Source organism: Micromesistius poutassou (assembly GCF_964030765.1).
Source record: "Micromesistius poutassou genome assembly, chromosome: 24".
Classification (NCBI taxonomy): domain Eukaryota; kingdom Metazoa; phylum Chordata; class Actinopteri; order Gadiformes; family Gadidae; genus Micromesistius; species Micromesistius poutassou.
The window spans coordinates 1,586,899-1,600,730 of NC_140294.1; the positions used below are offsets into that span (position 1 = coordinate 1,586,899).

Below are 13,832 nucleotides of genomic sequence, written 5' to 3' on the forward strand. Positions count from 1 at the left end.
AAGTTATTAATTGTCGTCGCTGAATCTGAAGTCGGCCTGCGTTTTTGGAACAACAAACTATAATACCTGGCTGATATGGTTGTTTATATGCGGTGTATCCACCTGTAATTTCCAAACAACCCGGGTAGACGCCGATGATCCCAGTTACAGTTATAGTTTAGTTTAGTTTAGTTAGTATGTTACTGACTGTTCTCGCTTCACACACATAAATAGGTAAAACAGCTTTTCAAATATGTGCTCCCTTCAGTGGCGTAACATCATGGTTGACGGCCCCGGTGCAAATATTTTTGCACGGGGGGGGGGGGGGGGGGGAGTTGCGATCAGATTTTTATAAAGACAATATTGATATGGGGAAGAAATATAAGGATGGGATTTTGGAGGCCCCAAAAGGCTTCCTCCATGGGCCCCTGACGGCGTCTGGGCCCCGGACAGCTGCAGGTTGCAGGTTGCACCGTCGATATTTACGCCACTGGCTCCCTTTGTGTGGAACGAACTAGTGTTCTGAACTTGCACTCATGACCCTCTCTTGTTTTTTGGAAAAAATATCTGAAAACATCTCTAACAGAACAGTGTCACTGTATTTAACATGCACATTGCTTTTAACCCTGATGTTTTATTTGTTCTGTGTTTTAGTTAACTGTTGTGTGTTAGCTTTTTGTTTTATGTTCGTCTTTTTACTGAAATACCAATCATCTTGACCAGGACTAAGAAGAGAAAATGTATCTCAATGGGACCTTCCTGGTAAAATAAAGGATAAAAATAAATAAAACAGTCTAAATCACCACAATGTCTCTCGTTTTGCACCGGCTCTCTTAACTCCAGAAAGAAGAGAACACACATCAACGCATTTGAAAAGGCCACACAGAGCCCATTAATGCAGTGCGCTCATGTCCCGTGGGGGCGGAGCCAGACGTTAGGGGAGGAGCCAGGCGTTAGTGGAGGAGAGGAGAGGACGTCATGTTGAAGAAACGAAACCTAAAGCACTCTGACGTGGAAGCAGTGCTTTCTTTCAGAAGAAAAATAACACGCATTAACTAGTCTGACAGACAGAAACCAGAACAAGGTGAGTAAAGCAGCACAACTTTCAGAGAAGTTAAAACCCATTTTGCCGTTATGGAAAAACAAAAATAATGGGATTGCTCAATACATAAACCTTGTCGTCTGTGTCTAGGAATGGCCTCTGCTAACACTACCTGGTCTGAGGAGAACTTTTCATGTTCCATCTGTCTGGATGTGTTCAACAGTCCAGTCACCACACCATGTGGACACAACTTCTGCAGAACCTGTATTACAAAGTTCTGGGACGAACGAGTGAAGTACAAATGTCCCGTTTGCAATGCGCTTTTCAAAACAAAACCTGATTTACGTGTCAATATCCTCTTATCAGAGATGGTTGATCGGTTTGGAACGTCTGTACGAGTAAAAGAGCAGCCTTGTGTTGAACCAGGAGAAGTTCCCTGTGACGTCTGTACTGGGACCCAGCTGAAGGCCGTGAAGTCCTGCCTAGGGTGTTTTATGTCTTTCTGCCAAACCCACCTGGAGCCACATCATAAATTTGCAGTCCTGAAGAAACATCGGCTGGTCCAGCCTATGGACCGTCTGGAAGACAGGATGTGTAAGAAACACGAACGACTTCTGGAGCTCTTCTGCCAGACTGAACAGGTGTGTCTGTGTCAGTTCTGCACAGAGACAGACCACAAGTCCCATCTTGTTGTACCTCTAAAGGAGGAATATGAAGTAAAGATGGCCCAGCTGGGGAAGATAGAGGCTGAAGTTCAGCAGATGATCCAGGAGAGAAAACTTAAGATTAAGGAGATCAAAGACACAGTTAAACGCAGCAAAGCAGATGCAGACAGAGAGATAGCCGATGGTGTGCAGATCCTCACTGCTCTGAAGCGCTGCATTGAAAAGTGCCGGGATAATCTCAACAAAACGGTAAAAGAGAAACTGAAATCCACACAGAAACAAGCTGAAGACCTCATCAAAGAGCTGGAGCAGGAAATAGAAGATCTGACCAATAGAAGCTCAGAGGTGAAGCAGCTCTCACACACTCAAGACCACCTCCACTTCCTCCAGACCTTCAGATCCCTGAAGAATCCTCCACCCACCACAGACTGGACGACGGTGGAGGTCCATCCTCCGTCATACTTAGGGACCTTGAGGAGATCCCTGGATCAGCTGGAGGAGACACTGAACATGGAGATGAAGAAGCTGCGTGATGGTGAATGGAAGAGGGTCCAGCAGTATGAAGTAGATGTGACTCTGGATCCTGATACAGCTCATCCCCAGCTCATTTTGTCTGAGGATAGGAAAAAAGTATATGATGGAGGTGTAGTGAGGAAACTCCCAGACAACCCTAAGAGATTTACACAGTGTGTAGGTGTTCTCACTAGGCAGAGCTTCTCCTCAGGGAGATTTTATTTTGAGGTCCAGGTTAAAGACAAGACTGCATGGCGTTTAGGAGTGGCCAGAGAGTCCATCAACAGAAAAGGTGTGATCATAGTGACCCCTGAGAAAGGTTACTGGAATATTTACTGTAACAAGGATGGGTTGGTATTCAATGATGACCCTGATGTCCGTCTCCCTCTGAGAGCTGAGCTCCAGAAGGTGGGGGTGTTTGTTGATTATGATGAGGGTCTGGTCTCCTTCTATGATGTGGAAGCCAGGGTTCATATCTACTCTGCTACCGGCTGCACCTTTAGAGAGCCTCTCTATCCATTCCTCGGTCCAGGTTTACATAATAGAGGTAGAAACTCTCTCCCCCTGATCATCTCACCTGTCAATCAAACAGACTAGGACCTTTGTTTGATGATAAAATAACCAAACAACCCAAACAATTAATGTTGTTTTTCTGAATAAGAATACCATGTGACATCTGAGAGAACTGCATTCATATCGCAGTATTCACTGTTTTTTAACAAGGATAAATTCAATCAGCCATTAATACTTTGTACTATAATATAATCCATTATAGCTGGTAAAACTACACTATATTGTTCAATGTCTTTTTTCCTGAAGGCTTTTTATACATTTAAAGATATCAAATTGGGATTGTATAAAATGTTGAAAATGTGAATTATTAATTTTGCTAACATTATCGATCGTTTTTTAACCAAATACTTATATTTGTTTATTATTTTGCATCATTTTTGACGACACAATACATTGTTTGTACACTTTTCTGATTTGAATAAAAAGTAGAATGGGGACATTCGTTGATTGTTCTCAGAACAATATGTATTCAGTGGAATAGGTTCATTTTCTGTGGAATATGTATTCATTGGAATAAGTTAATTTTCTGAGGAATAGTTACAATCTCAGTACAATATGTATTCAGTAGAATAGGTTAATTTTCAGTGGAATTGGTACAATCTCAGTACAATATGTATTCACCAGATTAGGTATATTATCATTGGGGTAAAACAAAAAGAACTGTGTGGCCTTAAAGCCCTTTTTTACAAATGATGGGATTCAAGGAAGGATTCAAAGCACAGAATAATTGCACAATTTTGTAGCTGGTGAGCCAGTGAAAGACTTTAAATTTCCACCATACAACAACCCAACATGTGTTACACCTTACCCAAAGGTCTCAGTGGCTACATGTAAAGATTCTCCTCATGTGTGTGAGTACTGTGACTTTGTCTCATCAGCTCTCCTCTCCTCTTCATCCTCTCCTCTTAGTTTCTCCTCTCTCCTTCCTCTCCCTTCTCTTCCTCCTCTCTCCTATCTCTGCCCTCCTTTCTAGCTCATCCAGGATTGTGTTAATTATTGCCATACTTACACATTACGAGTAGATATTACATAGGTACTATTTCGATTATTTTAGTATAATATTTTAACTTTAAGTTTCATTTAGGTAGCTCAGAATAGACCACTTTGACTTGTCTTTGCTATAGTCTACTACCTGTGTCCTGGCACGTACAAGCAGCAGTCCCATAATCAGTTATGAGCGACACCCAGTGGCGGGAGCGGGTATCACCACAGAGCGGCGGAACGTCCTTTGGGTCTCCTAATCCTTGCTCCCTGCATTGATATAAAATAGTTTGCTTAAACAAATAAGCTGTATTGCTCACACATTATGCCACACAAAGCATACGTAACATATATTGATGGAGCAACTTAAAAGTCCAGCCAAAATAGACTAAATTCATCGCGCCAAATTCTGTTTTATTTCAGGTAGGCCTATTCACTACAACAACAACAACTCCCCATTGGTGTCCTTTCTGCTGGGGAGATTAACCCACCACTCTTTGAAATGGCGGGTTTTGTCCCCATAATCGTTGATTAAATATATTCAGAAAAGTTCTAAACTTTATTATTTTAGTTGTCTCTGTTTAGTCATATTTAGGGTCCGGGCAGCTAAGCTGCCGGGAACCTATTGTATTCCTAGGAATTCTTTCTTCTTCCAAGGAAGTCATACTTCCCATGGGTGAAAACTCACCAAACTTTGCACAAAGGTCCAGTCCCATGCCAGATTCACTCAACTCCAAGGACATGTGCCCCCCCCTCCTAGGGGGGGCACAATAAGCGTTTAAATTTAAAAACTTAAAAAATTCCTACCAAACCAACGGTAGATGCTACAGTGTTGAAACTTCACCACAATGTAGCCTCAATACTGCTGAAACTTTTGTCCACTTAAACTCATTACAAATTATGAAGTCCATCACTCTGTTTTTTTCAATAACTGTAAAACTTTTAAAATGTATCTCCTCCCACAATTTTTGCTCATTTGTCACCAAACTTGGTACAGAGCATCTCCAGACCGTCCTCAACAAAACTTGTTTCTCGGATTTTTGATTAAGCAAAAATTGATCCTACAGTGCATGAAAACGTATGACTGTAAACAGTACTGTAAACGTATACCATCAAATTCTTGATAAATACATTTTCAATCTTCCTGAAAAAAATTGAGAATATTCTGGAGTCATGGTTGATGAAGTTTGGCAAATATCAGAATTTTATCTCAAAAACTGAATTTTTGAGAACATTTTGAATTCTGCTCTCATGGGAACAACTGCAGCCAATGTGAGAGTGGAATTTTTAAACATCATATTTTCTCTTATGAAGCAAAACACTTATCATTAAAAACAAATCACCAACATTTCCATGCTGTCAAGATGCAATTTATGTATTATCAGATTTTTGTTTAGATGACTGAATTTCTGAAATTTTGACCATTTTTTAAATTTGCCTTTACAACAGCTGTCCGGACACTGACTCCTTGAGTCTATTTGAGAAGACACACACCATGTCTCACTTCCAGATAATTAGCTCACTGAGTTAAGCGCTGGTTTGTGGTGCGAGGGGATGTGGGTTCAAGACCCAGCAAGGGTGATGATGATAATGACACATAAAAATGCCAGAAGTCCTCATAGTGACATCACAGCAAGCCTCCAAATAAAAAATACAATTATAGGTGCTGCGCAGCGATGGGTCGGTTCCGGGCAAAATTTGGCAATTGAGCAACAAACGGGAATAGGAAGACAGGATAGTAATAATCATTATGAGTCTGAAAAGCTGGAAAAGCATAATTGGTCTTTGAAAAAACAGAGTGAAGGAAAAAAAATGTACATAACTTTCTCCAATGTTGGGGCTACAGTTAAATGGAAGTTGTGAAGCTGTCGCATATGGTTGATTTCGTATGAATTTTCAAAGTTTTAAAATTTAGACATTTGCTGTAGCGCCACCATCAGGACTATTGTCTTTTGTGTGCAGAGTTTGGTGAGTTTTCATTCATGATGATTTTCTCAGAAAAAGAAAACAACCTAGGAATACAATTGTGTCCTGGATTCTCTTTTTTTTTTATTCAGAGGTGTGCTGTCTCCATCAAGAAGAATTTATATTTCTAAATGAGGCCATCTGGTATTTTGATGAGGTATCAACTTCATTCTAACTGGGTTTTGAACAACCTGTGGCAGAATATTATATTATATTGAGAATATTCTGGAGTCATGGTTGATGAAGTTTGGCAAATATCAGAATTTTATCTCAAAAACTGAATTTTTGAGAACATTTTGAATTCTGCTCTCATGGGAACAACTGCAGGTCCCTTCAAAGGCAGACTTTTTTTCAGGTTCGGAATGGCACCCCTTTTTCAAAAAATCATTATGGGCTGGCACTCCGAAACAAAACAACAAAATGTTCTGAATTGTGAGTTCGAGACCCAGCAAGGGTGGTGATGATGATGATGATGATGACAGATCAAAATGTCAGATGTCCTCAACATGAAACACATGACAGTTGTACTGATGGTGGCATCACAGCAAGCCTCTAAATTTAAAAATCCAAATAGCTTGGACTGGACCATGTGCGAAGGCTCCTAACATCTTAGACTCATAGTAGATGTTTGACAAATACATATCAGAATTTTACCTCAAAAACTGATTTTTCTTTTCAGTGCGATAGACAATGGTCTTTGGTTCCAGAGGTTGTGGGTTCAATCCTCAACTGGTGCAAATTGAACATTATAAGGTCAACTGTCCTGTCTTCCTATTCTCCTGTTTGTTGCTCAGAATTTGCCAAAATTAGCCCGGACCCGACCCATTGCTGCGCAGCAGCTATAATTTATATATTGTTATCGCTGGGCTGATGTGTAATGCCTACTTCTACCCTCAGGGGGAGCACTAGTCCTACTGGACACTCACTCCGTCGACTGGTTCCTGACACACACTGGAGCCTATAGCATATTAACATAGTATATCGTCAACCATATTTTACAGTACATCTAATTTGACTATTTATTTAATATTTTGAGACATTATTCACTTCTTTTTTTTATTTCATCGCATGATTAAGGTACAAACTCTACAGCCACCTGCCACTCATTAATGAATGACGTTGACCTCCTTAATTACCTCTCGTGGGCTACTTAGAGCAGGTGCCGTTTAGAAACGTGCAATCACGTTGTCGTTCGCCGGTAGAAGGCGGTGAATATTCTCGGTTGTGTAGACTTTACGGTAAAGGCGCTCCACGTGGCGCTTTAGTTGTTCCCGCCACCGCACCGAGGGAGGAGGGAGGAGGAGAAGCTTTCTGTCTTCTGTTTCTCTGTTCTGTTTTTCTCTGTTTCTTAAAGGTTGTCGTCGCTGGTCGGCCGTTGGAGCTTTAAGAAAAACACGAGCCAAGAAAGAACAGAGGGGAAAGAACCCAAAAAACAAACCAGTTGTAAAAACGATTACACTCAGGAGAGGCTGTGCGTGTTTGTGTGCGTGTGCAGCCACTAGGCTATAACTGCTGCCACGTAGTTGGATGTGGGGGTGTTGTTTTTTGGAGGTTGAGCTGTAACGTGGCTTGAAGACCTGGATTGTCATTGGTCCATTTTATCAGAGCGTGGACTTTATCTATTTATATATATCTATATATACAGTATGAATAGATAATCTCTCTATATCTTGTTCTCTTTTTTTCTTTTGATCAGCCGTTCTGGTAAGAGTTTTCTGCAGACTCGTACTCACACATACATTTATGAGGTTAAAGTCTGGGAGATAAGCCTTATAAAACTACCAGTGTTGACTCAATATCAAATCACAAACCATAATAGCACATATAAACCAGGCACAAAGATAGAGGGTTGCTTTTATAAAGGCTGTGGTGAAATATACCAGCCTCAGGAAAGTCAAGTCAGTTGTTTTTGTAAAGCTCTTAATCCCAGTTCCAGTGGCAAATCACCATTAAATCACCACAATGTCTCTGGCTTTTCACCAGCTCATGGTCAGTGTTTTGTCGTGTCGCAAACATATTTGAAGAAACATCAACGTATTTGAATTACAGTGCATGAATGCACCCAAAGCCAGAGTGTGGAACTTGAACCATTAGTGAACTGCGTCCGTGGGGGCGGAGCAAGGTGTTAGGGGAGGAGCCAGGAGTTAGGAGAGGAGAGGACGTCTTGTTCAGGAAATAAAACTTAAGGTTCATTGAAACCAAAGCCACCCGACGTGGAAGCAGTACTCTCTGTCAGGAGTAAAGTAAATCGCATTTTGGAAAAAATTGCCTGAGAGACAGAAACCACAAAAAGGTGAGTAAATAAGCACAACTTTGAGTTAAATCCTGTCTCCCAGTGATGGTATTACAAGAATAATGGAATGGTTAATAGATACACGTTGTCGTCTGTGTCCAGGAATGGCCTCTGCTAACACTTCCTGGTCTGAAGAGAACTTTTCATGTCCCATCTGTCTGGATGTGTTCAGCAGTCCAGTTTCCACACCATGTGGACACAACTTCTGCAGAACCTGTATTACAAGCTTCTGGGATGAACAAGTCCGGTACAAGTGTCCTGTTTGCAACAAGATTTTCAACACAAAACCTGATCTACAGGTCAATACCCTCTTATCAGAGCTGGCCGCTCAGTTTAGAACGTCCCTACGAGTAAAAGAGGAGCCTTGTGTGGAACCAGGAGAAGTTCCCTGTGACGTCTGTACTGGGACCCAGCTGAAGGCTGTGAAGTCCTGCCTAGTGTGTCTTATGTCTTTCTGCCAAACTCACCTGGAGCCACATCAGAGAGTCACAGTCCTGAAGAAACATCGGCTGGTCGAGCCTATGGACCGTCTGGAAGACAGGATGTGTAAGAAACACGACCGACTTCTGGAGCTCTTCTGCCAAACCGAACAGGTGTGTGTGTGTCAGTTCTGCCCAGAGACAGACCACAAGTTCCACCCAGTTGTACCTCTAAAGGAGGAATATGAAGTGAAGATGGCCCAGTTGGGGAAGATTGTGTCTGAAGTTCAGCAGATGATCCAGGAGAGAAAACAAAAGATTAAGGAGATCAAAGACACAGTAGAAATGAGCAAGAAAGACGCAGACAGAGAGATAGCTGATGGTTTGCAGGTCATCACTGCTCTGATGCGCCACATTGAAAAGTGCCGGGATGAATTCTATCGAACGGTTAGAGAGAAACATAAATCCACAGAGAAACAAGCTGAAGGCCTCATTAAAGAGATGGAAAAGGAAATAAAAGATCTGACCAATAGAAGCTCAGAGGTGAAGCAGCGCTCACACACTAAAGACCACCTCCACTTCCTCCAGACCTTCAGATCCCTGAAGGATCCTCCACCCACCAGGGACTGGACGACGGTGGAGGTCCGTCCTCCATCATACGTAGGGACCTTGAGGAGATCCCTGGATCAGCTGGAGGAGACACTGAACATGGAGATGAAGAAGCTGCGTGAGGCTGAACTGAAGAGGGTCCAGCAGTATGAAGTAGATGTGACTCTGGATCCTGATACAGCTCATCCCAAGCTCACCCTCTCTGAGGATGGGAAACAAGTACATGATGGAAATGTAGTGAAGGAACTCCCAGACAACCCTAAGCGATTTACACAGCATGTATATGTTCTCACGAGGCAGAGCTTCTCCTCAGGGAGATTTTACTTTGAGGTCCAGGTTGAAGACAAGACTGGATGGTATGTAGGAGTTGCCAGAGAGTCCATTGACAGAAAAGGTCAGACCATGTGGACCCCTGAGACGGGTCACTGGATTCTTTTCTACTACAAGGATGGGTTGGTATTTACTGGAAACCCTGCTCTCCGTCTCCCTCTGAGAGCTGAGCTCCAGAAGGTGGGGGTGTTTGTTGATTATGATGAGGGTCTGGTCTCCTTCTATGATGTGGAAGCCAGGGTTCATATCTACTCTGCTACTGGCTGCACCTTTACTGAGCCTCTCTATCCATTCCTTTGCCCATGCAACAATGATTATAAAGGTAACAATTCTGCCCCCATGATCATCTCATCTGTCAATCAAACAGACTAGGACATTTGTTTGATAATAAAATAATCAAACAATCAAAACAACTAATGTTGTTTCCTGAATTAGAATCTCTACTTTGTGAGATCTGAGAGAACTGCTTTAATGTTGTACTGCTGTAATCTAACAAGGATAAATTCAATAAGATAATAACACCTTACTTTTATTAAATGTAACCCATGATTACATTACATATACTTTATTGATCAATGTCTGATTTACCGATTGTTTTTATGTTTACCAATATAAAATTATATATATATATATATATATAATATTAACATGTTTGCAGCAAGTTGAAAAAATAAGTTTTTATTTGTTTATATTTTTGAATTATGAATGACACAATCAAATGTATGTATGATTTTTATTTCAATAAAAATGTACAAAAAGTAGAATGGGGTCCTTTTCTGTGGAATAGGTACATTCTCAGTACAATATTTACTCAGTAGAATAGGTACATTCTGAATACAATCTTTACTCAGTAGAATAGCTACAATCTGAATACGATCTTTACTCAGTAGAATATCTACATTCTCCTTACTCTCCCTCGCTCTCCCTCTTCGCTCTTTCTCCCTCTCTCTTCCCCTCTCTCTCTTTTCCCTCCCCTCTTAGTTCCTTGTGTCTCATACATTGCAGTAGGAAGTGGTCTTCAGTCTCCCTCTCCTGGGGACAGAATTGACCCAGCCTGGCTTCTCTGGGTAGCCAGGTCTGCCTGTGACGGCCTTGCTCTATGGCCAGGCTGTGTCCACTGAGCATGGACATTGGCGCTGTCATTCCTTGTGTCTCATGTTCTCCTTCTCCCTTGTGTCTCCTGTGTTCCCTGCTCTGTCTTCCTCTCTTGTTGTGTGTGTGTGTGTGTGTGTGTGTGTGTGTGTGTGTGTGTGTGTGTGTGTGTGTGTGTGTGTGTGTGTGTGTGTGTGTTTGTGTGTGTGTGACCCACTTTTACCAGCAGGGGGTGCACTAGTATTTCAAACGGGGCAAACTTTCCAAAAGCAAAAGGAAATCCCCCACTGACCAGACTGTATCGCTGTCTGCTGCTCTCAGCTCTGCTGCTCGTGTGTGCACTGTGCGCGTGCACATCGGGGAGAGATCCTACAGCAGCGTAGCGCCAATAAACAGCTCTTTGCTCTCTGTCTGTGTTTGTTAAAAATCAAATCGGGGTTGGATAAAAAGTATTCGGGGAAGCCTCGGAAACCCGGATAGATCAACACCGATGAATCCCAGTTACAGTCGCAAATAACCACTAAATCACCAAACACCATCAAGTCTCTTGTTCTGCACCGGCTATCTTAACTCCAGAAAGAAGAGAACACACGTCAACGCATTTGAAGAGGCCACACAGTGCGTAATAATGCAGTGCGCTCATGTGCCGTGAGGATGGAGCCAGACGTTAGGGGAGGAGCCAGGCGTTAGGGGAGGAGAGGAGAGGACGTCATGTTGGGGAAACGAAACCTAAATTACTCTGACGTGGAAGCAGTTCTTTCTTTCAGGAGAAAAATAACACGCATTAACTAGTCTGACAGACAGAAACCAGAACAAGGTGAGTAAAGCAGCACAACTTTGAGAGAAGTTAAAACCGATTTTGCCGTTATGGAAAAACAAAAATAATGGGATTGCTCAATGCATAAACATTGTCGTCTGTGTCTAGGAATGGCCTCTGCTAACACTACCTGGTCTGAGGAGAACTTTTCATGTTCCATCTGTCTGGATGTGTTCAACAGTCCAGTCACCACACCATGCGGACACAACTTCTGCAGAACCTGTATTACTAAGTTCTGGGATGAACAAGTCAAGTACAAATGTCCTGTTTGTAATGAGCTTTTCAACACAAGACCTGATTTACGTGTCAATATCCTCTTATCAGAGATGGTTGATCGGTTTGGAACGTCCGTACGAGTAAAAGAGCAGCCTTGTGTGGAACCAGCAGAAGTTCCCTGTGACGTCTGTACTGGGACCCAGCTGAAGGCTGTGAAGTCCTGCCTAGGGTGTTTTATGTCTTACTGTCAAACCCACCTGGAGCCACATCAGAGGGTCGCACGCCTGCAGAAACATCGGCTGGTCGAGCCTATGGACCGTCTGGAAGACAGGGTGTGTAAGAAACACGACCGACTTCTGGAGCTCTTCTGCCAAACTGAACAGGTGTCTGTATGTCAGTTTTGCACAGAGACTGACCACAAGTCCCATCCTGTTGTACCTCTGAAGGAGGAATATGAAGTGAAGACTGCCCAGCTGGGGAAGATAGAGGCTGAAGTTCAGCAGATGATCCAAGAGAGAAAAATAACGATTAAGGAGATTAAAAACACAGTTAAACGCAGCAAAGTAGATGCAGACAGAGAGATAGCTGATGGTTTGCAGATCATCACTGCTCTGATGCGCTGCATTGAAAAGTGCCAGGATGATCTCAACCAAATTGTTAAAGAGAGACTGAAATCCACAGAGAAACAAGCTGAAGACCTCATCAAAGAGCTGGAGCAGGAAATAGAAGATCTGACCAATAGAAGCTCAGAGGTAAAGCAGCTCTCACACACTAAAGACCACCTCCACTTCCTCCAGGCCTTCAGATCCCTGAAGAATCCTTCACCCACCAGGGACTGGACGACGGTGGAGGTCCGTCCTCCGTCATACGTAGGGACCTTGAGGAGATCCCTGGATCAGCTGGAGGAGACACTGAACATGGAGATGAAGAAACTGTGTGGTGATGCTGAACTGAAGAGGGTCCAGCAGTATGAAGTAGATGTGACTCTGGATCCTGATACAGCTCATCGCTGTCTCATGCTGTCTGAGGATGGGAAACAAGTACAGAATGGAGGTGTAGTGAAGAAACTCCCAGACAACCCTAAGAGATTTACAGAGTATATATATGTCATCACGAGGCAGAGCTTCTCCTCAGGGAGATTTTACTTTGAGGTCCAGGTTAAAGACAAGACTGAATGGTGTTTAGGAGTGGCCAGAGAGTCCATCAACAGAAAAGGTGAGATCGTATTGACCCCTGAGACGGGTTACTGGACACTTTACTACGACAAGGATGGGATGGTATTTAATGATGACCCTGGTGTCCTTTTCCCTCTGAGAGCTGAGCTCCAGAAGGTGGGGGTGTTTGTTGATTATGATGAGGGTCTGGTCTCCTTCTATGATGTGGAAGCCAGGGTTCATATCTACTCTGCTACTGGCTGCACCTTTAGAGAGCCTCTCTATCCATTCCTCGATCCAGGTTTACATTATAGAGGTAGATACTCTCCCCCCCTGATCATCTCACCTGTCAATCAAACAGACTAGGACCTTTGTTTGATAATAAAATAATCAAACGACCAAAACAACTAATGTTGTTTCCTGAATTAGAATCTCTACTATGTGAGGTCTGAGAGAACTGCTTTAATGTTGTACTGCTGTCATTTAAAAAGGAAAATTTAATTAAGAAAATAACTCTGACTATTAAAAAATATAACCCATTGAAAATGATTACATTACAATATATACGTACTTCATTGTCTTTTTTCTCATGTTTTTTCTAATGGTTTACTGCTATACAATTGTTTATGGTTGCAGTTATACTATTTTCAGGGATTCATTTGCATCATAATAATCAAATCATTTACTTATGAATCATGATTGAAAACACAATAAAATGTATGAATGTATGACAACTTTTCTGATTTAAATAAAAATAGAAAAACAGATGATGAGTCGACTTACTTTTAATGTCCACCATACAACAACCCAACATGTGTAACACACTTACACAAAGGTCACAGTGACTACATGTAAAGATTCTCCCCATGTGTGTGAGTACCGTGACTTTGTCTTGTCAGCTCTCCTCTCCTTCATCCTCTCATCTTAGTTTCTCCTCTCTCCTTCCTCTCTCTTCTCTTCCTCCTCTCTCCTATCTCTGCTCTCCTTTCTAGCTCATCCAGGATTGTGTTAAGTATTGTCTTGCATACACATTACACGTGTTTACAAATTACCTAGGCAATATTACAATTTATTTGGGCAAATATTCTAATTTAGCCTTTTTTAAGACAGCGCACAATTATTTTGCTCCACTAAATGCTGTTTTCTTCCAGGTACTTCTCACTACACAAAACGTAACTCCATTC

At 42.2% G+C, this 13,832-nt stretch overlaps 1 protein-coding gene across 5 annotated transcripts; it reads left to right on the forward strand.

The window, feature by feature from the left end:
- Window positions 1-985: 985 nt before the first annotated feature.
- Window positions 986-13,382, forward strand: LOC311369826 (E3 ubiquitin-protein ligase TRIM39-like; the record flags this gene model as incomplete). 5 transcript variants are annotated; one of them, XM_084488039.1, is made up of 2 exons in its annotated part: window positions 986-1,063; window positions 1,172-3,176. In XM_084488039.1, one exon carries the CDS (start codon window positions 1,174-1,176, stop codon window positions 2,794-2,796), a length of 1,623 nt encoding a protein of 540 aa, XP_084344165.1. The 5 variants fall into 5 exon arrangements, with proteins under 5 accessions (XP_084344165.1, XP_084344166.1, XP_084344167.1 ...); XM_084488040.1 differs by lacking the exon at window positions 986-1,063 and adding an exon at window positions 8,238-9,741 and having other exon boundaries at window positions 1,174-1,295; XM_084488041.1 differs by lacking the exons at window positions 986-1,063; window positions 1,172-3,176 and adding exons at window positions 8,116-8,604; window positions 11,878-13,382.
- Between the last annotated feature and the right edge of the window lie 450 nt (window positions 13,383-13,832).